The 23610-nt window shown below is 48.6% G+C and overlaps 1 protein-coding gene and 1 long non-coding RNA gene across 3 annotated transcripts; both read right to left on the reverse strand.

Annotated features, from left to right (window-relative positions):
* Positions 1-5593: 5593 nt before the first annotated feature.
* Positions 5594-22167, reverse strand: zgc:110329 (uncharacterized protein LOC550500 homolog). The gene is made up of 8 exons (XM_064353451.1): positions 21388-22167; positions 17306-17491; positions 14730-14804; positions 14390-14485; positions 12543-12659; positions 9795-9845; positions 9339-9455; positions 5594-6981 (listed from the first exon to the last, which is right to left on the reverse strand). The coding sequence occupies exons 1-8, from the start codon at positions 21472-21474 to the stop codon at positions 6652-6654; spliced, it is 1059 nt and encodes a 352-aa protein (XP_064209521.1). The 5' UTR covers positions 21475-22167; the 3' UTR covers positions 5594-6651.
* LOC135264678 (uncharacterized) lies at positions 17782-20879 on the reverse strand. Of its 2 annotated transcripts, none has more exons than XR_010332776.1 (2): positions 19974-20879; positions 17782-19797 (listed from the first exon to the last, which is right to left on the reverse strand). It is a non-coding gene; the product is annotated as an uncharacterized LOC135264678 (long non-coding RNA). The 2 variants fall into 2 exon arrangements; XR_010332775.1 differs by lacking the exon at positions 19974-20879 and adding an exon at positions 19863-19915.
* Positions 22168-23610: the final 1443 nt, after the last annotated feature.

A 23610-nucleotide genomic window follows, 5' to 3' on the forward strand; every position in this document is an offset into this window, starting at 1 on the left:
TATGTATGCATGTGTGTGCATGTCTGTGTGTGTGCGTGTTTGTGTGTGTGTGCAGCTGCATGCTTCACGTGCATTTATCCACAGCCATCTTGTCCAGTTTTAACCAGCTAGCTGCCGTCTTGGCTCTTCGCATCATGATATTTGTTTTCCACCCGTCTCCTCAAAGCATCGATCTTCGGGGCTTGCGCTGAATGATGCACTGAACGATGCACTGAGCAATAGAATGCATCTGAATGCACCCAATCCTTCCTTCTTATTTGGCCTATTAGTTTGCTTGGCGGCTTTGGACTGAATAGCTTCCTCACTCTTCGTCTTCTCGCTCGTGTTTACAAGCAATCAAACGATATTCAGGGCAAACATTTCATTCGTCACTTGCATTTTTAAATGAAAGGCCTAGAGAAAAACATTTACTTCAACTTCAACTTCTTTATATTCAGAGTCGGAGACGTATTAATCAAATGCTTTCTATTCCCTTCCGTTGCATGCATATGGAAATAATGATTATGATGACTTTTCATTTTAATTAAACCTCGAAATGATCTGGGGGAAACGCTCGGTTTTTGTCCGCATCCATATTAATACACTTTCTCAGAACTGATACATTAGCATTTGTGCCCAGGGTACAGAGAGATATAGATTTCGCAGAATTCACAATGTCATCAAAGACGCTTTCATATACACACACACACACCCACACATGCACGTGCACACACACACACTCACACAAGCAGAAACAAACAACTCCATCTTAATCGACACACCCTCTGCAGGTGGTGCCACATGGAGGGTGGGGGTTAGGACAATTCCCTGACTTACTGGGGCCCTAAAAAAAAAAAACATGGTGTGATTACGGTAATTGTCCAGTGATGGGTTGGCCCGGGGTGGTGGGGCCCAATGTGAAATACTTTCAGGGGGGCCAAAATCCCTGGCGGAACTGCCACACCTCAAGATTAATGTTTCATCGATTCATTTATTTTTTGGTTAGGAATCACGTCTTACTTTCAGGTAGTACTAGCAACTGCGTGTGTGCGGAGATAGTGTTCCATAACAGAACGGATATCCCATCCTAAATTACATTAATCTGTCATCGTTCGATACACGGTTATCCATCACAGCGGCCCAGTAATAGCTACAGTGCCCCACGGGTGCGTGCAGTGATTGGTCCAGCAATGGGGGGGAGGAGACAGCCGGTGTTTACTGAACATCAAACGGGTATGTTTGTGCGTGAGAAATCTTTTTTTTTTTTTTTTAAACAAACACGCTCAGACACATTTCCGAGGCACACAAAAACAGTGTCACCTGCTCTCACCCCTCCCTAAGGCCCATCCCTGTGCCTGGCCAGGACAGGACTGCTCCGTTGCCAAAAGTGAAAGTAGAAAGTCAGGGAGCAGTCACATATGTACCTGAAACAGGTTATTCTTAGAAGAGATTATTCTAACATGCAACTAAAACAGTCTATTTTCACATACACCTAAAAGAGGCTTATGTCCTGTAATATATAATATATAACAATTGATCTTAAATACCCATGGATATATTCCCAAACTCCAGCCTTGTAGCTTTATTGGTTATTGTAAGAAATATGTAAAAGCTGGGTAGTGAATTTCGCACCAGACTGGGAACAGGACTGTGTGTCTGAGAAAAGACCTGCAGTGTGAATGGGCTTGATGATAAAGATTCTGCGAGCACCTAGAGACTGAAAAAGAGGACGTGATTGTAATTTTGGCCAATTTGCAATCTGAGAGTAGGAGAGTTAAACTCATACTTTCGGATGCTAATTTCCTCAAAGGGTAACAAGTGCCTTTCCGTTCCCTCAAGACGAAGTGATGGTCTCACTTTTACCCAAGAAACGAAACGATGCTCCTCCAGCCTTACCGATCACGACGGAACCCATGGCCTCCTGCTGCTGCCCAACGGAAAATAGCCGAAGTCACACTTCCAGCCCTCGGTCGGTCAAGGAACCTCAACTGTGAAATTATTTCTTTGAAGGAGTCAGGGCTCCTGGGCCAAGCCGCCATCCCAGCTGCTCCAAGCACAGGGTGACAATTTAATCAGGGGAAGACAGACGCAGGCAGGCACACATGCCGGCCTTCCAATTTTCAGCGCGCTCTCGATTGGCCAAGGCCGGGGAGAGCCGAACCGAATCGACTGATAAACACGCGAGCAAAGTTAAAGTGGAAGTCTCCATTTTATTGTTCTTATCCACAGCCACGATTCCTGCGGGTGGGATCGCCTGCCACAGCTTCCTATCGCCGACGTTGGCCTGTACGTGCAGTGGGTGTAGCTCGGCTAGTTCGCTAGGAAGCGCAGTGCGGTGCAGTGAAGCCAAGGCCTTGTAGCAGGCCATCGTTACCGTGACAACGCTCTCTGGCGACACGGGATTCATGTTCAAAATAACGACTTTAACTCTTAGCTAGGGGCGATTTCGCCTTTAGACGACTAGTAACACCGTCACGTTCGTCTCTGGAGTCTTTGAGGGGCACGGGTTCAAATATTTACCTCGGGTGAATGCTCTTCGCTTATTATACATCCATCATACTGTCAGTCTTCGGTACGACCCCCAGCCCACATCGCGACACGGTTCTCGTCGATCGGCCCCCCGCGGTGATCCACCTAGACCTCGCTTCTTCTTCTCTCTCTCTCTCTCTCTCTCCTCACCGCTCAGTTTTATCCATCCATCTCCATCAATCTGAAAAGCAGCGAAAATGTTGCCCTTGGAACGTCGCTGGGAGCGCGACCTTTGTAATTATGCATAGCATTAGCAATCGCGCGATTAACATAATCATTAGGATTTAGACGCATCCACTTTCAACTCTCGGCCGCACCCCCCCCCCCCGTAGGGATCATTTGTAGTGCAGTTCGTTTCCTCCCATTGGAGGACTCCTGCAATTATTCCACGCGCTGCTTCTTAATCACCACAACTCCCGTGGCGGGGGAGAGAGAGAGAGATGGAAGGAGGAATGATGGGGGGATGAGGGAAGAGAGGAGAGCTGTGGAGCCTTATGAAGGCAGCTGTTCTCTTTGTGCATGAAAATGTGCATCAAAACACTATCTATCACACCAGTGAAATTCTGCATGTTGCGTTAACGGGGAAAAAAAACGATACAGTTTGAATACATCTAAATGATGTCATCTGGCCCTAATTTATCAATCATTACCACTTTAATGTAGGCTAAGTAACCGCATATTGACATAACCATCCATGGTAAAATTGCAACACTCCATATCGTTTCTGCAATATCACACCACTCTTTAAAAAGCAATAAATAAATAAATAAAAAACAAGAAAGCGCACAAGTTGTATAGGCTGAACACACATCGCTTTACAGCACAGTGAATCAGCACAGTAAACCCCAGCATAAGTGACTCATAACACAGTCGACCTCAGCATAGTCAATCAGCACAGTGAGCCCCAGCACAGCGACTCATAGCACAGTAAATGCCAGCACAGTAAATCACAGGGCACTACAGCGCAGCACTTGGACCGTGGCGTGGGGATGTACATCACCGTAGAAAGGCGGCACGTAAAAGATGGTGTAGCCCGAGACTCGTTCTGCTGCGTTTGCAAAGCTGCACACCTCTGCGCGTACCCATAACAGGTGAAGAATGCCTTCTGCCATAGAACAATCGTGAACAATCTTGGTCTGAAATCCTCCTCTCCACTTGCCACCAGTGCACACCGGTGTCGACTCATAGACAATAATAGAGACACACGGTATGACATTTTTCAGATCACACAATCTGTGTGTTCGAACAGTAATGGGGTATAAGTGTGAAACCAATGGGGGTTATAGGTGTGGTTACATTAGGATGAACAAAAATCAGTGGTCGAACTTTTTTTTTGGCCATCAAAGAAAATTTGTAATACACTGTACAGCAGAGGTGTCCCATCTCATCCGAACAGGGCCGGTGTGGGTGCAGATTTTTTGTTCTAGCCCAGCACTAAGACACCTGATTCTAATTACCAAGGTTTTGATTGAATGATTAGTTAATTTGTTAAATCAGCCGTCGTAGTGCTGGGCTAAAACAGAAACCTGCACCCACACCGGCCCTTTTTGGATAAGATTGGACGGCCCCGCTGTACGCATTCTGCTTTAGTGAGTAAAGACAGACCGCCCTTCACTCAGCTACATTTGTAGTCATATATTTTTATTTTATTTTATTTTTTTTATGGGCTAAGGGTCTGGTCACATGACCACCCACAGGGCTAATAGAGGAGAGACGTTTGAGGAACTCACGAATAAGAATCCTGCGTATGTGTGTGCGAGCAAGTGTGTGTGTGTGGTGTGTCTGTGTGAGTGAGAGTATATGTGCGCGCGCCCGCGCGTGTTTCAAGCAGATATAACATTATCTTTATCCACAAGGAAAATAAGTTCAGAGCTCCGGCAAATGGCACACATTGAATAAAAGCGAATTGCAATTTCATGAATATAGTCGGGAGCAAATTCCGTTCACACAAAGATATCAGCAACAACAAAAGTTCCTTACTGCGCCGGCTGGAGATAGAGTCCTGTGTGTTCCTTATCTCGAACGGAGTGCAGTGGCAATATGTGACTCCCGCAGTGTCTATATAATCTAGTTTAACAACCCATTCACCATCCATCCATTCCCTTTAATGTCTGCTTCGGTTGGATAACCAAGAAGCCATCAATGGTTTGATGGTTTAAAGTAAGATGTCGGAAACTGCAGTTTTAGCGCGGTTACGATAGACGTATGACATAGCGAGTCTCGCGCTCGAGGGGAAACGCAGCTGCAATTAATCACTATCGTTTTATGTACGCAGGCATACGAGCTTAAATTCACCGCATACACTTCAACAGAGAAACTGAAATGTAAGGCAGACTTTAGCACCCGCTCTGCGTCGATAACAATGCTGTGAATTTCTTCAGTGCTACACTCTGTAGGCTACTCTGTAGAAGTGAATATAGCCTGAACAGGTTCTTAGCTAAACCGCTATTAAGCTGGCAATGACAGCAAAGTTTAGAACTGGCTCTTTGAACTTCATCAGTAACAAAGAGGTTAGATTTTATGCTAATAAAGGACTACTCATTTTTAGATTGAACAAATAACAAATTCTTGACAACAAATAAGTTTTTCATAATTTGCCCATCATATTTCGTCTCCGAGAAGTCTTGCCTCCACAGAACAAGCAACCAATGTGTCAACCAATCAGCATTCACGACCACTTTGAATACAACCCACTTACACAGGGTTTCAGTAGCAGAAGAACCAAGCCAGACCAAGTAGTAACTGAGCTATGTTAAAGTAGCACACAGTCGGGGGTTCCAGGTAACAGTTGATAAACCCTCATTTGATAAACATAAATACCTACCGGAATATAAAAGCTCTTGGGTGCACAGATGTCTATGTGGTCTATATGGTGCTATATAGCATGACATTTTGAAACACACAGTTTTGTGAGGATTTTTTAGAGTAGTGTATATTCTCCTTCCAAGCCACAGTTTAGAAAGCACGATTCCAGAGTCTGTGTAGCACATCTTGCTTGTACAGTATGACTGAGGCCTGTATGGAGCAGTTGCACCAAACCTGGCAACCTCCTTTATTAAAGTAGGAAGAAAATAAAAACCAAGAGTTCAAACCCATGTGCATTTATTGGCTATGACAGTAGTGTTCTGCTAATTCTAGAACTTTACACTCACAAAATTTCAGACAACCATGGACATATCGTCAGTCTTCTAACATGAATAGCTTTTATACCACCCCCACCCCTAGACCCCCCCTCCCACCCCAAAGTGTTTTTCTTCATTGCAAAAAAAAAAAAAAAAACCCACAGTAAAAAAATCGCATTTAAAAAACGTTGGAGTCACAACTCATGGTGCGACTCCTGTAAACTGTAAAAGGGGTCAGTTATTCCATACAAAAAAATAAAATAAAAAATACGCACAAAGATCCCTGTTCATCCTGAACAAATAAGTTAGCAATGCTCAAAAACGATTAGAAACAATTCTACACACATCATCACTGTTGTATGGTATTTACACTACAGCTAAATACAGATGGCGTATAACGCCTGGTCAGCGATTGCCTGTGACCAAAATTAAAGAACGAATTCAACCGTCTACAGGAAGCTCAAATTATAGTACCTGTAAATTTCCTCAAGTACAGTCGGCCATTTTAGCATAGCCTGAGGTATAGGACTTTCAGAATCATCATCATCAATAGAAAAACAAAACGAGACCTTAAAAAAAGTGATTTATAATGATACAAATTAAAATTACCCAATACTATGTTGATAGGCAAATACATTTAAGATGTTTTTTTTTTTTTTTTTTAAAGCAAAATGCTACAAGACAAAAATAATTAAAATTAGGAAATTCAGTTATAAATTATCAAAGTATCAGACTTCAAACGTTGCTCTCCATCTAAAAAGAACACGGGAACTCACAAATCCAGGATAAAAAACTACAACTCCCTCACATCAAGTGCCATATCATTATCCCCCGCCCTCTTGGATGTCCCTTTGGTAAATTTATCCCTCATTTGTCGATTGTTTGTGTCTGTAGTCTAACAATTAGTGCAATAGGACGGACACAACAACATTAATAGAAAATTAAATTAAAGACATTATTAAAAAATAATAATAATAATAATAATAAAATGACACGTAATTTAATCCCTTCTCGGCCTGGTTCAGTAGGCCCGGATGTCCACCTCGTCCACTCCGATCCCCCGTCCTGGACCCAGCTGCTGGGACCCGGCCCGGTAGAGGGGCTGCTGTCTCCGGACGGGCCGGCGGTCCGGGCGGGACGGCTCGGGGGCCCAGGACTGGGGTTCGGAGGCCGGGACGGGCAGGTAGCCCCCGTCGCGGGGCAGGCAGAGGCACCAGCCCGCCCCGGCCAGGTCCAGCTCGCCGTACTCGAACCCGGCCTTCTTCAGCAGGCAGAAGTCCACCATGTCCGCCGACTGGCTCATCTCCACCAGCATGTTCCAGAACACACAGCTGAGCACGATCCCCAGCAACTGCAGGAGGAGCAGTGGCACAGGGTCAGAGCACAGTCATATAACACAGGGTCAGAACAACATCTCAGTCATATGACACAGGGTCAGAGCACAGTCATATAACACAGGGTCAAGCACAGCACAGTCATATAACACAGGGTCAGAACAACATCTCAGTCATATGACACAGGGTCAGAGCACAGCACAGTCATATAACACAGGGTCAGAACAACATCTCAGTCATATGACACAGGGTCAGAGCACAGTCACATGACACAGGGTCAGAGCAACATCACAGTCACATAACACAGGGTCAGCGCACAGCTCAATCATATAACACAGGGTCACTGCAACAGCACAGGGTCAAGCACAGCACGGTCATATAACACAGGGTCATAGCGACTTACACAACTTTTTAAATTATGTTTTTTACATTGCATCCATTTATACAGCCATGCGGCAGTGTCATACCTGGGAATCGAACCTGTGACCTTCAGGTTACAAGACCAGTTCCTTACCCATTATACTACACTGCCGCCCCTACCACTGAAAATCGAGCCCCTGCCATTCCCTGCCCAGCCCAGATGAGCAAAGTACGTCCATCTCCACCTGATGCAAAACTGTGCCTCGGTGTTCCGGTACGGAGAGAACTCAGCAGCCCATTAGAGCCGACTGCAGAACACAGACAGGGAGAGGGGGCGAGGCCCCAAATCACGAGGCCGGGGGGCCAGGGGCCAGGGGGCGGGTGCCTGGCCTGTGCTCTGCAATCGGTTCCTGCCAGCCTCATGCTACAGCTCCATTATTCCACACACGCCCCCCCCCCCCCCCCCCCAGCTTCCTCAGCGCTAACAACCTGCCGCCGGACGCGACCCGGGGTTCGAACGCAGCGGAACGCGGGGGCGGCAGCTGCCCTTTCCGCGCGAGTCACGGCAGCGACCGGGATAATTACCCAGCAGCACTTTAGTGCTTTATCCCCCCCCCCCGCCACCCCCATCCCCCCCACCCACCCCACCCGGCCCTCCCAAGCAGAAAATAGTCTCTTCTTTTTAAGTTACTTTTTTTGCTCGAGAAGTGAAATGCTCCAACCCAGTTAGTAAATCTTGAAACGAGTGCCTCACTGGCAAACTTTTTGTCTTACTAAGCAAAAGAGAGAAAGTAACAGAAATACGATTTTACATCAAAACCTAAGACTAGCGGTCTTGTTTTTTGGCTTTTGCGGTGGAGAGGGGACGCATAGCCAGCTGGCACCTGAGGTAGCAGTGGCAGGTTCGCCATGGCGATTGGGGTTGAAACGCGCGCCCCTACCGTCCCGCAGGCAGGGGTGGGCACAAAGGGGCCGTAGTGTGCGGGACGGGACGGGGCCCCACAGCGAGCCCACACACGCTCGGGCTCGACACAGACCCTCAGCACGACCCATCAACCGCCAAAAAACGGAAGGGCGAATCACGATCCGCGCAGAGCGTAAAAAATTCATTCGCAATTACAGTTTTATCATCGGAGGCAGTAAATAAACGGGGATAACAGCACCAAATTGGACACAGTGTTTAAGAAGCCCCCTGGACCAGACGGGTTCAGAGCACACTGGCTTCCAAACAGCCCGGCCGGTGGGGGGGGGCAGGGGGGGGGGGGGTGGTTGTTTGCGCGGGAATCTCATTACACCGCACAGGACCAGCGGGAGAGACAGAGATTTACAGGCCGCCAAACCCGCCCCCCACCAACCCCCCCAACCCCACCCCAGACCTTCTGCTCTTTGATCTACGAGGCAGATAAAATGCTCATAAACACCAAACCCGAAAAGACCATACTGATGAGCAAGCAGGACACTGGACGGGATTGCAGAGGACCGAAAATGAGCGCCCCCCCCCCCCCCGCCCCCCCAGGACAGCAGCAGCGGCCACATCTGCTCCGTCTGCCAAGGGGGCGGCCCGTGCCAGGACGGGACAGTCATCGCCCCCGAGTGACGGGACATCGCACTTCCAAGCATTTCCATTTCTCCTTCAAATAGCTAAATTAGAACATCTAATAAAGGCATGTATGCAACTGTTCACATTCTTGATTGTGAGTGCGTTACAGTGTCTGCATAAATGTGTAAGATTCCATGTGATAGTTGTGTGTGTGCGTGTGTGTGTGTGTGTGAGTGTGCATGTGTGTGTGGTTGTGTGTGTGTGTGCGTGCGTGTGGATGTGTGTGTGTGAGTATGTGTGTGTGTGTGTGTGTGTACATGTGTACGTGTGTGTGTGTGTGTGTGTATGTGCATTCGTGTTGTGTGTGTGTGTGTGTCATGTGTGTGTGTGTATGTGTGCGTGAGTGTGAATGTGAGTGTGTGTGTATATATGTGTGTGTGTGTGTGTGTGTGTGTGTATGCGACAGTGGCTGACCTGTGGCAGGCCCACAGCACAGCAGATCCCCACTGTGATCCCAATATTGTCTCCCATCCACAGGTTCACTGCGTGAATACAGCCCCGCACGTGTATCAGTCCATCCAGATCCACACGCTGCGGGGGGGGGGGGATAGAGAGAGAAGGAGGGAGGGGGGGGCAGAGAGAGAAAGGAGGGGGGAGAGAGGGAGAGAGAGAGAAAAGGGAGCAGGGGGAGAGAGGGGGGAGAAAGATTTGCACTATAATTTTTTAACCTGAAGCGGACTCTATTTAGATGACAACGTCCATTATCTTCCTGTGGGGAAAATTAATGCTTGCCAAAAAAATTTAAAATTATTACTATTATTTTTAAAAACCCTGTGACATGGAGAGTGGATTTGAAAGTCTGTTTGACAGACGTCCTCTAAACTCCAGTGCGTTTTTCACAAAGCTGATAACGAGGTGTGACATTCTCACCTCCTGATTGAGAGTCTTGTAGCCGCAGAGAGTGTTGACCACCTCCCCCACCTGGAGAGGACAGGGAGAGAAAATGACAAGTAAAGACATGACGAGACATATACGTGCATGAGCTAGCGAGCACACACATGTACAGACATGCACAGACGTGTACACACACACAAGTACAGACACACACACACGTACACACACCCATACACGTACAGACACATACATACACGTACACACACCCACACACACGTACAGACACATACATACACGTACACACACCCACACACACGTACAGACACATACATACACGTACACACACCCACACACACGTACAGACACGCACACACAAGTACGGACACGTACACGCATACAAACATACAGACATGCAGGCATATAGAAATTTAACACCAGCCACCAGCCAAACGCGGGCCAATGTTATCTGTGGCTGGTGAGTGTGTCCACTCCACCAGCACTTAGGCAGGTAACCGCCCATCACTAGGAGCTCCTGTTCTATTCTATATAACCTAACCTAACCCATGTTGTCTGGTAAAACAGTGTAACTGGCTGGTGAATTCTGGGAGGCACCGGCCACAGCGGCCACTCGGCGAAAAAGCCAGTTTCCCGCCCCAGCCTGTACCTGCCCGCTTGGTGCTGCTCCAGCCCTTCAACAGGAAGCCGCTGAAACAGGAAGTGACCTCACGGCAGCGGGAGAGGAATAAGACTTTTAAACCGTTTAAATCACCGTCTCTCTCTCTCGTGCGTTCCGCGCGAAGCTAGTTAGCGGGCGGTCCCGCCGCGATGAGTGAGCTCCGCGGCGCCGCCGTTAGCTGAGTTAGCGGGCGGTCCCGCCGCGATGAGCGAGCTCCGCGGCGCCGCCGTTAGCTGAGTTAGCGGGCGGTCCCGCCGCGATGAGCGAGCTCCGCGGCGCCGCCGTTAGCTGAGTTAGCGGGCGGTTGAGCGAGCTCCGCGGAGGCGGCGGCGGCTCAGCGGGGCGAAGGGAAGCCCGGGAGCGCCGTTCCATTTCATTTTCCCGCAAAAAAATCATGAGCGAACAACCCCCAACAGCGCCAAGCTCTCCCCGCACGGAGGAGGAGGAGGAGGAGGAGCAGGACTAACACGGGGAAAAAAAAAAATCAATCAACAGGAAAAAACCTCAATATTTCCTACCAGACAGACAGCGTTTCCACTCTAAACACCTCTCGATTATCCCTCCTCTGATACGCCGTTAAGAAAATAACTAAATCGGATATTGTTTTGCGACGGATGAATATATACGCGCTTTCGTCCTGCCACCCGAGAAAAATAAATTACTTTCTTCCGAAGCTTCGCCTGCTGTCCTAACCCCCATCGCAGGCGAATTTCCGACAGAGAATTACCGGCCGTGAAATAGCCATCTCGCCCGCGACGGAGCATCACAACACGGGCGGGACACGGCAGCCGCAGAATTACGGGGGGGGGGGGGGGGGGGGGTAAAAAAAAAAAAAAAAAAAAAAAGAAAGAAAAAGCATTCAAGCCATTCATAACCCGCCATCCTGAGTCCATCCCAACAACCTCTCTCTTTCGGTCGTCCTTCCGTCCAGCGCGCCGCAGGGGTTCGTCGACTTCATCGGTGCGGGTTCCTGCCTGAGTACCGACCCGCTCCGCAACAGGAAGAGGACTCTTAACTTCGGTCAGGAGTGACTGACGGGCGAACGGACGCTGACCCCAATTAAATCCATTCACTACGCCAGTGAGTCTCCCTCTCCCTTCATCCTCTACCCCTCCACAGATACAGGGCACTGGGAAAGCACTACATCATATAAAACCAGGCCACATAAGTGCCCTATTAATGTGGGAGTTATGCTTTTTTAATTAATTTTGGAAACCGTCCTCATGAACACCAACAATAAATGTAAAACAGACTAAATTTATGGGGGGGGGAGGTTGTGACTAAAACAATACAAATAAACGACAAGTAATAAAGACGCAGATTTCTTGCATTGTATACGATAGCTGAGAAAGTTCGATAAAATCTTTCTAGCTAGAATTAAAAGTGCAACCGACAGTGTCTTTTTTCCCCCACAGTTTGAACAGCTAGCTTTATTGACATCCGCCCAGCTTTACGAGCATTGACCTGGGTTTATGACATACCAGCGACTGGTCAGGTACCACAGCTATTTATTTTGGAAAAGCTGACTTCATTTTAAAAAAATGAAAAATAAAGAACAAGTTCTTCACAGCTCTATTAAAGGTTATTGGCTTTTTTATTTTATTTTACCCCCCCCCCCCAAATGGAAATACTACCTACAGTTTCACAGTTACGTACAAAACAGTGCCTGTATTGCGCAAGCCCATTCAGCCCCATATAGAGGAGAGGTCAGGCAGGCAGGAGGTATTACGGTGGCATTAACGTCCTGGTCGAGGAGGATGATCGTGAAATGGCGGCTTTAAACAGGTCAGCATCCTGACCTTGAGCCCATCGGGGTCCAAAGGTGTGGTTTTGCCTGGTTTCGGTCCTATTTTTTTTAGCTCTGGGATGTTAGCAGCCGATTGGGTTTTTGGCTACTGTCCGAGCCATGAACCCCCCCTCGCCCCCATAATTCCAGCGCATGGCCCCGTACCAAACCAACAAGCTCAGGACCACCTGCCCAGGGCAAGCTCACGACCCACCCCTGAAAACCCGAAAACAAAACCGAAACTGGCGTTGCTGGCGCCAAACGCTCCCCCGGACAGGACAGGGTGCGGACGGACGGACGGACGGGGGGGGGGGGTACTTGCCTTGCCTCTCACGCAGCAGGTGTACGGGACGCCACAGGCCAGCGGGCCGCTGCCGTTGCAGAAGTGGTACTGATTGACGCCCCAGTCCTTGTACTCATCCCCTCCACAGCAGGAGAACTGGACCGAGATGGAGAGAATGAGAGAGAGAGAGAGAGAGAGAGAGGGAGGGAAAGAGACAAAAAGAGAAATAAATATCAGGCCAAACAACACCTGTCCCAGCTTCAAATTACTATCCACAAATTTTGGGAGACGGAGGAAGTGACTCAGCATAAGTTGCATCAGGTTCTGGCAATTTTACCCCATTAGTCCTCGCGCTCTTATCCCGCGTCTCCAGGATTACTCTAACCCCCCGGCTTCAATTTCATACCCATTTCCTGCGGCCTCAGTAAGCACATACTGACGGGGGGGGGGGGGCATTACAGAGAGGAATGGGACCTGCGGGGGGGCGGGGGGGGCTGTTTCCCAGAACTCAATGAACACCCCCACTTTAAACTCTACTGCCGAATACGCGACGCTGCTGAAACACTACCGACGGTAAAGGAAGCGTCCGCTGCGGTCTGTCGAGTTTAGCCGGACCGGCCTGCTGTTCTCTCTTGTTTCGCCGAGATCTAGCACAGCCCAGAAAACTGCTGATGACGGTGCAAAAAAAAAAACGTGCCAGCGTGAAAAGATGAACAGGTCTGGCACAGGAACGGGCCGCACAGAAATACTGGGCCCGCACACACGACACGCGTCACCACTGCAGCCAGGGAGCGTCAGCGGGCTGTCGCTTCCATACGGTGAAAAGGGATCGAGTGCCAGAGAGAGAGAGAGAGAGAGAGGGAGAGAGAGGGAGAGAGAGAGAGAGAGAGAGAGAGAGAGGGAGATTTACGAACCAACGTGGTTACGGTCTGCTTGTTCCGGTTTTTCGCCGTGCTAGGCCTGTCACTCACGCGCCCCAGCCAATCAGCACCCCTGTCCCTCTGTCCCTCTGTGCCCCAGCCAATCAGCATCCCTGTCCCCCTGTCCCTCTGCGCCCCAGCCAATCAGCACCCCTGTCCCCCTGTCCCTCTGCGCCCCAGCCAATCAGCACCCCTGTCCCTCTGTCCCCCAGCCAATCAGCACCCCTGTCCCCCTGTTCCTCTGCGCCCCAGCCAATCAGTGTCCCTGTCCCCCTGTCCCTCTGTGCCCCAGCCAATCAGCACCCCTGTCCCCCTGTCCCTCTGCGCCCCAGCCAATCAGCACCCCTGTCCCTCTGTCCCCCTGTCCCCCATCCAATCAGCACCCCTGTCCCCCTGTTCCTCTGCGCCCCAGCCAATCAGTGTCCCTGTCCCCCTGTCCCTCTGTGCCCCAGCCAATCAGCACCCTTGTCCCCCTGTCCCTCTGCTCCCCAGCCAATCAGCACCCCTGTCCCTCTGTCCCTCTGTCCCCCAGCCAATTAGCACCCCTGTCCCCCTGTCCCTCTGCGCCCCAGCCAATCAGCACCCCTGTCCCCCTGTCCCTCTGCGCCCCAGCCAATCAGCACCCCTGTCCCCCTGTCCCTCTGTGCCCCAGCCAATCAGCACCCTTGTCCCCCTGTCCCTCTGCACCCCAGCCAATCAGCAGCCCTGTCCCCCTGTCCCTCTGTGCCCCAGCCAATCAGCACCCCTGTCCCCCTGTCCCTCTGTCCCCCAGCCAATCAGCACCCCTGTTCCTCTGCGCCCCAGCCAATCAGTGTCCCTGTCCTCCTGTCCCTCTGTGCCCCAACCAATCAGCACCCTTGTCCCCCTGTCCCTCTGCGCCCCAGCCAATCAGCAGCCCTGTCCCCCTGTCCCTCTGTGCCCCAGCCAATCAGCAGCGGGCAGCAGCAAGCAAGCGGCTGGCCTCACCTTCTCCTGCACAAAGTCCAGGATGTTTTTGAAGTCCAGGTCATCGTAGTAGTGTTTGATTCCCTCGCGGATGCTGTTCTGAAACAAGGCGATCGTCTGCGCAGACGGAGTTGGGTGGTGGGGGTGGAGGGTTGAGTGAATATGACAGACAGGAGAAATACATTGACAGCTAATCCATAAAAGCTGAAAGGAATTTTATTTATAAGCGGGGCTGTATTAAAGCCAATGGTCATCAGAGACTGGGTCTCTACGAGCCTGCAAAGCCTTTTGAGTCATATGGAAGCAAAGTAATGAACAGGATTGGGGTGGGGGTTGGAGGGGGGCGTAGGGGGAGGCTTACCTTCTTCTCAAAAATAAGGGCGACGATGAGCCCCAGGGCCTGGAGAGCCAGCAGGACACACAGCACGCAGAGAAACTGCCGGAAGAGAGGAAGAGCACTCATTAAGCCTCATCCCACCCTGAGACAGAGGGACGGGGTAACGCACACAGGCACACACACCCTGAGACAGAGGGACGGGGTAACGCACACAGGCACACACACCCTGGGACAGAGGCACGGGGTAACGCACACAGGCACACACACCCTGAGACAGAGGCACGGGGTAACGCACACAGGCACACACACCCTGGGACAGAGGCACGGGTAACGCACACAGGCACACACACCCTGAGACAGAGGCACGGGGTAACGCACACAGGCACACACACCCTGAGACAGAGGGACGGGGTAACGCACACAGGCACACACACCCTGAGACAGAGGGACGGGGTAACGCACACAGGCACACACACCCTGAGACAGAGGGACGGGGTAACGCACACAGGCACACACACCCTGAGACAGAGGGACGGGGTAACGCACACAGGCACACACACCCTGAGACAGAGGGACGGGGTAACGCACACAGGCACACACACCCTGAGACAGAGGGACGGGGTAACGCACACAGGCACACACACCCTGAGACAGAGGGACGGGGTAACGCACACAGGCACACACACCCTGAGACAGAGGGACGGGGTAACGCACACAGGCACACACACCCTGAGACAGAGGGACGGGGTAACGCACACAGGCACACACACCCTGAGACAGAGGGACGGGGTAACGCACACAGGCACACACACCCTGAGACAGAGGGACGGGGTAACGCACACAGGCACACACACCCTGAGACAGAGGGACGGGGTAACGCACACAGGCACACACACCCTGAGACAGAGGGACGGGGTAACGCACACAGGCACACACACCCTGAGACAGAGGGACGGGGTAACGCACACAGGCACACACACCCTGAGACAGAGGGACGGGGTAACGCACACAGGCACACACACCCTGAGACAGAGGGACGGGGTAACGCACACAGGCACACACACACCTGAGACAGAGGGACGGGGTAACGCACACAGGCACACACACCCTGAGACAGAGGGACGGGGTAACGCACACAGGCACACACACCCTGAGACAGAGGGACGGGGTAACGCACACAGGCAACACACCCTGAGACAGAGGGACGGGGTAACGCACACAGGCACACACACCCTGAGACAGAGGGACGGGGTAACGCACACAGGCACACACACCCTGAGACAGAGGGACGGGGTAACGCACACAGGCACACACACCCTGAGACAGAGGGACGGGGTGACGCACACAGGCACACACACCCTGAGACAGAGGGACGGGGTAACGCACACAGGCACACACACCCTGAGACAGAGGGACAGGGTAACGCACACAGGCACACACACCCTGAGACAGAGGGACGGGGTAACGCACACAGGCACACACACCCTGAGACAGAGGGACGGGGTAACGCACACAGGCACACACAAAACCCAGAGCAAAACAGAGACCTCGCAGGAACACACACAAAGAAGTACACACAAAAGTACACACACATACAAAGACGTACACACAAACGTACACACACATACAAAGAAGTACACACAAACGTACACACACACACACAAAGAAGTACACACAAAAGTACACACACACACACACAAAGTACACACAAAAGTACACACACACACAAAGACGTACACACAAACGTACACACACATACAAAGAAGTACACACAAAAGTACACACACACACAAAGACGTACACACAAACGTACACACACATACAAAGAAGTACACACAAAAGTACACACACATACAAAGACGTACACACAAAAGTACACACACATACAAAGAAGTACACACAAACGTACACACACACACAAAGAAGTACACACAAAAGTACACACACACACACAAAGAAGTACACACAAAAGTACACACACACACAAAGACGTACACACAAACGTACACACACATACAAAGAAGTACACACAAAAGTACACACACATACAAAGAAGTACACACAAAAGTACACACACATACAAAGAAGTACACACAAACGTACACACACATACAAAGACGTACACACAAACGTACACACACATACAAAGAAGTACACACAAACGTACACACACATACAAAGACGTACACACAAAAGTACACACACATACAAAGACGTACACACAAACGTACACACACATACACACAGAAGTACACACACAAATACAGATTAAGTCTAGGAAAAACATGACAAAAATGATGCCCCCAAGGGGCATTTTTAAAAAAATGTATCAGTAGACCAGCGGTAACCAGCCCTGTTCCTGGAGATGTACCATCCTATCGGAGTTCACTCCAACCCCAACAGAGCACACCTCATTCAACAGCTGGCAATCATATTGAGCTGCTAATTAGTAGAGTCAGGTGTGCCAAATTAGGGTTGGAGTGAAACCCTACAGGATGGCAGATCTCCAGGAACAGAGCTGGTTACCACGGCAGTAGTCACGTCGTGAACGTGTGGGGGGGGGGGGTGAGGAGGTGGGGGGTGGGGGGGCGCACACCCACCATGTGCAGCAGGGTCTTGTTGTCTCTGAGGGAGCCCACCATGCCCACCAGGGACACGGTGAACATGACCAGGCCCAGGAGGATCAGCACCACGGCGGGGGCCAGGAACACGCCCTCCAGTGTGCGGTTCTTCTGCCGCTCCACCTCCGCGTAGATCCCCACGCACAGCACGCACAGGCCCACCAGCTGCCCACACACACACGCACGCACGCACACACACACACACACACACGCACGCGCGCACGCACACGCACACACACACACACACACATACACACACACACACACACACACACACACATATACACACACACACACACACACACAGGGGGGAGGGTTAGCATTTGCAAAATTTTTGCTGCATTCCATCCTACCCTTGCTTTGGGGTTCTATGGCTGCTGCTAAACAGTGAACAAGAAAAGAATAAATATTTTAAAATGCATAAAAAATATGAAAGTACATTTTTTTTTTTCCCCCCAGCAACGACCCTCTCGTAATCGCAGTCTTTTTAAGAAATGTTTTACGACAGGCAAGGCTCCCAGTCATGCTCAGCAACTGGGAAACAGGAGGAGAATTTACGAAGGCAATTACGCTGAAAGTGTTTTAGACAAAGGCGTTTGATTTTGGCCACCTGCTTATTGAGTTCCAATTAAAACTGAGCCAAGGTGCACTCAGGGTCCCACGTCAACTTCAATACCACTTTCATTTTTCATAGACGCCCCCCCCCCCCTTAATAAAATCAATCTGATTCATTTGAATAAAGGTCTCCATTTCCTTCCAAAAATGCTGACTTAGCTGCAGTAAAACGCTGCGATTCAGACATGGCATTTCCAAAGGGAGGATATGTGCATCGGCTTGCTCGCGGTGCATGCCTGAGCACACACGTGCATACTCACTCTCTCACACACACACACACACACACTCTCACACTCACATTCTCACACTCTGACAAAACTGCTTCCAAAACAACAATAAACAAGCGGGATGACAAGGGGAATTAAAAAGACTTAATTAACTCTAAAAGCTTCTGCAACGTTGGCCTCGTGCCAGAAGAGCTTTTGCGTGCCCAGAGACCGCACCGATAAATCACACCTCAGCGAGGAAGAGGAAGGGGACGAAGCACCACATCCCCCATTTCTGGGCGTCTGCAGCAGCAAGTAAAGGTGCGTGTGCTAAAATGTAATTTATTTACTCTAAGCAATCTACTCCAAATAGAGAGAGAGAGAGAGAGAGAGACCAGAATGAAGGGCCAGCTCAAACCACCTACTGTTACTGAAGCATAACATTCAACTGAATGACGCAGGAAGTTGAGTGTGTGTAAGGGGGGGGGGGGGGGGGGCAAGAGATGGGGTGTAAATTGAACATTATAATGACTGCAATTTCCTGGTGAGGTGAAAAACAGAGATGGAAAGACAGACAGAGAGAGAGGCCGAGAGGGCGAAAGCAGAGGGGAGAGAGGGAGAGGGGGAGAGGGGAGGAGAGAGAGAAAGAGAGAAAGAGAGAGGGGGGGGTGAAAGCAGAGAGGAAAGAGCTCATCTTCATTATTCCCGCTGATTGATTCCGGGATGGAGCATTCAAGGGAAAATATGAATATATTTTATGAAAAATATGGGGGGGGACAAACAGAGGGCAGGAATGAATTACCCTAAACGGGTAAACCAACAGAAGTGACACACACTCCCTTCTCACACACTACTGGGCTCCCAAACTGTTCTTGTTGAACTGTCAAGATACACCACACGTAGTACAGCTCCTGCAGAGTGTATGAACAAGCTTTTGCTAACAGCAAACCATTAATTTATTTTTCATGCACCAGTGCTAAGCTGATATTAGATTACTTAAAGGCAAAACAAAATTCTACCCGGCTAACTACAGTATGGACATACAGTATGGCCACAGGGCTATCCAGTCTCACGCCCCTGTTCTGTTCTTTAAGATATAAAAAAAAAAAAATCTGTTTCGAACAACAGGTTCAGCAAAAAGGCACACTATCTCTGGTTCTGCCCAGTATCAGCCAGACACCGTCACTATAAGAGATAAGAACTTCTCAGCAGGTTAAGGAATGCTTTACCTGCCCAGGAAGGGGACTAGACTCAGCCCACACACTATAGAAGAGGCTCATATAACAGCCTCTGATCAGGCACCCACACCGGGAGGAAGCGGCATTTAGAAGATTAAGTGCTGACAATGTGCGTGTTGCTGTACTTATCGCACACTTCCAGCAATAAGCCTGCCAAGGCAAGAAAAAGCTTACATGACACTGGCTTTAGCCAAGACCTGGGACAGGTAAAGGTGTGTGCCTGTTAGCTTTAGCCTAGACCCGGGACAGGTAAAGGTGTGTGCCTGTTAGCTTTAGCCAAGACCTGGGACAGGTAAAGGTGTGTGCCTGTTAGCTTTAGCCTAGACCTGGGACAGGAAAAGGTGTGTGCCTGTTAGCTTTAGCCTAGCCCTGGGACAGGTAAAGGTGTGTGCCTGTTAGCTTTAGCCTAGACCTGGGACAGGTAAAGGTGTGTGCCTGTGCTTAGCTGCTGGGCGGTGTGCTGTTAGCTTTAGCTACCTGGGACAGGTAAAGGTGTGTGCCTGTTAGCTTTAGCTAGACCTGGGACAGGAAAAAGTGTGTGCCTGTTCTTAGCTCAGGATGCTAAGGTGGGCTCTTAGCTTAGCTGACCTGGGACAGGTAAAGGTGTGTGCCTGTTAGCTTTAGCCTAGACCTGGGACAGGTAAAGGTGTGTGCCTGTTAGCTTTAGCCTAGACCTGGGACAGGTAAAGGTGTGTGCCTGTTAGCTTTAGCCTAGACCTGGGACAGGTAAAGGTGTGTGCCTGTCAGCGCCAGCACTAGCACTGAGGTTACAGGTCATGTACACACGTTAATAATTAGTACCATTGGCGCTCTAAATCAGCACAGTCGAACCAGAGTCGAACACAGGCTCTCTCTCTCATTGGAAAGACTTCCGGGTTAAGTGTCCAAACCCATTCATAAAATGGCCTGTTTCTACAGTGTTTCCCATAAGATTCACCATGACAGTGGCCATGTAGCCTGTTACTGGCCACCAAATCCAAATCCATAGGCTTCTGTTGTTTGGCTACCCAAATGCAGGGGCCTGTATCAGCAGCAGCATAACTGAGTTTTAGCTGGATAACTCTGCATTGATTAAAACCCGGAACCCTCCAAAAAAATCGGGAACATGTAGGCTACTTAACCTAATCCTGCTTCGTGATACAGGTCACAGGAGGCAATCACAGGAGCCTTTCTGTATTTATTTATCCTGCTCTAAACGCAGATTTCAGCTCTATATTACACGGCTCACAATTCTGCCAAGCCTACGAGAACTTACAGTAATTACAGAATCATTATTAGAGGGGGGGTTACGGGCATGTATCGATAGCGTATTGGCAATAATGACACAAACATAAGGAAACAAGAACATTTTGAACAGACTAAAACCCAAAAAGATTCGAATAGTATAATTCTTTCAGCGTAACAATTAACGCAGAAATCGTGTTGCAATTTCTATCGGCGAATCATAAATGAAACAAAAGCTTTCCCACCAATGTCCCTTTAACCAGACGGTTTTTCAATACCTTTAGCGAAACAATGTAGCCAGCCATAACCATAACCATTCTTCTAGGGAGTCTAACATTAGTAATTATTAAAACACAGGACGCTTCATCAGCCAATGTACATGCAAACAAATTATTTCATTTGGCAGCTTGTTACACCCATTCTGGTCGAGCGGCAACACGCGGCTTGTTGACAATGTTAGCATGCTCGATATCTAATTTAGCTGTATTGGCCATCAGCAGTTGTGCGTAGAAAACTGGCTAGTTAATACAGGTACTGCAGTAAATATATAGCCCAATAGCATAGGTCAGAAGAACCTGACCACCCCTTCACAAACACGCACACACAGACTACAAATAATATATCATCAAAAATATAGCTCACTCATTCATACCAGGCATTAAAACATTGAGCGTCACCCTAGCATAAGCTAGAATCACTGACATCTGGTTAGCATTAGATGGTAAACGAACTCAAATTGGCCTACAACAAAGGTTAACTATTATTGCAGTCGACTTACCGAAAAAAGCATAGAGTAAATATTGAGGGTGAACTTTATGCAGTAATAGAAGTGATTGCTATTTCTCCACTTGGAATACGAAGACATTTTTCTGTTCTAGCTAGCAACCGAAGAAATGAATGGTAGCTACTAGCTAACAAGTCATATATCCATCACGAATGTAACGTTAATAGCTAACGTGTCATCACTTTAATCCGCTAACATTATTAGTCCCATGTTCGACGAATAATCTTGCTACATTAGCTACTGTAATGTTAACTACCTACGATACAACAGCATTTCTGGCTGACTAGCTAGCCAGAAATGTTAGCTATAGTCCTTCATTTTATACAGTGATGTTTCTTTGTGCAATCTAGCCAGCAATAAGCACCTCTATGTACAATCAAACAATAAATATCTACAACAGCTTTCCCTGACAAAACTTTTCCATAAAAAAAAAATAAACAAAAAAGAAAACTTCCGCAACGCTGGACTACGGTTGTCAATTTTAAAGGGCCAGTCCGACAGTAGCAATCAGCCAGCTGTAGGGTCCGCTTTACCACAGCTTCAGCTACCAAGGTTAGCTAATGGGAATCCGAAATGGGCGTCGCCGCGTAGTCTATACGATTAGCCGTTTAGCTACAAGCCAGAACAGACGGGCTGCAATTTCCAAAAGTCGAAGGCTAATTTAGCTGGCTAAACGTTTGCTAAATAAACCCAGCGGTTGTCTGCACAAAGACTCGAGACAAAGACAAAGCCAAAGCTGGAGGAAGGTCGGCAGACGGACATCAGTTCCAGAGGACCAGAGGATGTGGAAGTAGCTAAATAGGTCAAATCACAGACTGTCCGTCTTGGACACTCAATCAAACGCACGGTTGAAGCGCCACTTCACTTCTGGGCATTAGGCGAGGCCATTCCAGGCCTTCCATTGCGTTGCATTGCATCATTCGCCATGGTTTGAGACAGGATTAAGTGGTGTTTAGATAAAGTGTGTTTACACTTTAGTGCTTATGTTAGCGTACCACATGTCAGTTGCAAACGACCAGCGATCACATTCCATTTTATTTTACATAAACGAATGCGGGATTACCATAAATAGCCTATAAATTATAAGAGTACAAACACCACACCACCGTTTCTTTGCCGTTTATTTATTCTTCCTGTTTGCTTGGCGGGTGACCAATCTTCTGACTGTGGTTTTTCTCTATGTTCTCCAACATCATTGCCATGCACGTGGTCGAAAAGTTGACGGGCCTTTATTCGCTCGGACTCGCAATCCAATCAGTCGACCAATCAACCAACCAACCAACCAAAAAAGTAAAGCAGCGAGGGAATCGCCGAATCAATTAGCCAGTTTGTGACCGTATACAATTTGGTTTCCATTTCAAATCTAAATGCGAGTCATAGCACAGAACGCAGGCGTTCAAAAGTCAAATATATATGTGTGGGAGATTATTATGTTTATTAAAAATATATTTAAAAGTTGGTCCTGGAGGTGGTAGTCATAACTTTGACATTTTTTTTTCTGTTCAAGACCTTAAGTTTGTCAGACTCCTAAACGAGCACTGCACAATGTGAAGCATACAGGATCCGCAGCTTGTAAAGACCTTCATTACATCTGAGGTGAGTCATCATTGCTACTGAAATAGTATATAAAGTATTTTAAGCCCTTTCCGGGGACCACATTTAAGGCTTATATGTCCATAATATAACATGTACTGTAGCATTACTGCACTGCCAGTCACACTCAGAGAGATGTGTCCTGAATATTGGCAGCAATTTCACCTTAATATTCAATAATGTATCTTCATGAATAATGGATGATTTTTACTCTGTGACCTGGGTTACTGAAACCGCAGGTGCAGAAAAGGTCATTGTGGATAAAAACTGATAGCACAGACGTCACCAATTCCGACTGGAAGACAGACTGAGTTTCAGCCAAGTGCAGGGTAACAGTCTGACCTATAACACAATAGCACACATTATTTCACTTCAAACAGAAAAAGAACAGCGTCACAAAATACCGACTAGAAAATGGACGCAATTGTCTACTTTACTTCAAAATCTATTTTTAAAATCTTTTTTTTTTTTTAAGTCCACAAAATCATGCGAGTCATTTAGCGAATCATTTTATTCGTCTATACTTTTCATCTGATCGGAAAACACAAAAACGCTCGTTTTATCGGCGGTGTTCAAGAATGGTTTTATCGAGAGGCAGTGTTTTGATATAAGCACATTGTTACT

This window comes from Anguilla rostrata, chromosome 10, assembly GCF_018555375.3.
Source record: "Anguilla rostrata isolate EN2019 chromosome 10, ASM1855537v3, whole genome shotgun sequence".
Lineage (NCBI taxonomy): Eukaryota > Metazoa > Chordata > Actinopteri > Anguilliformes > Anguillidae > Anguilla > Anguilla rostrata.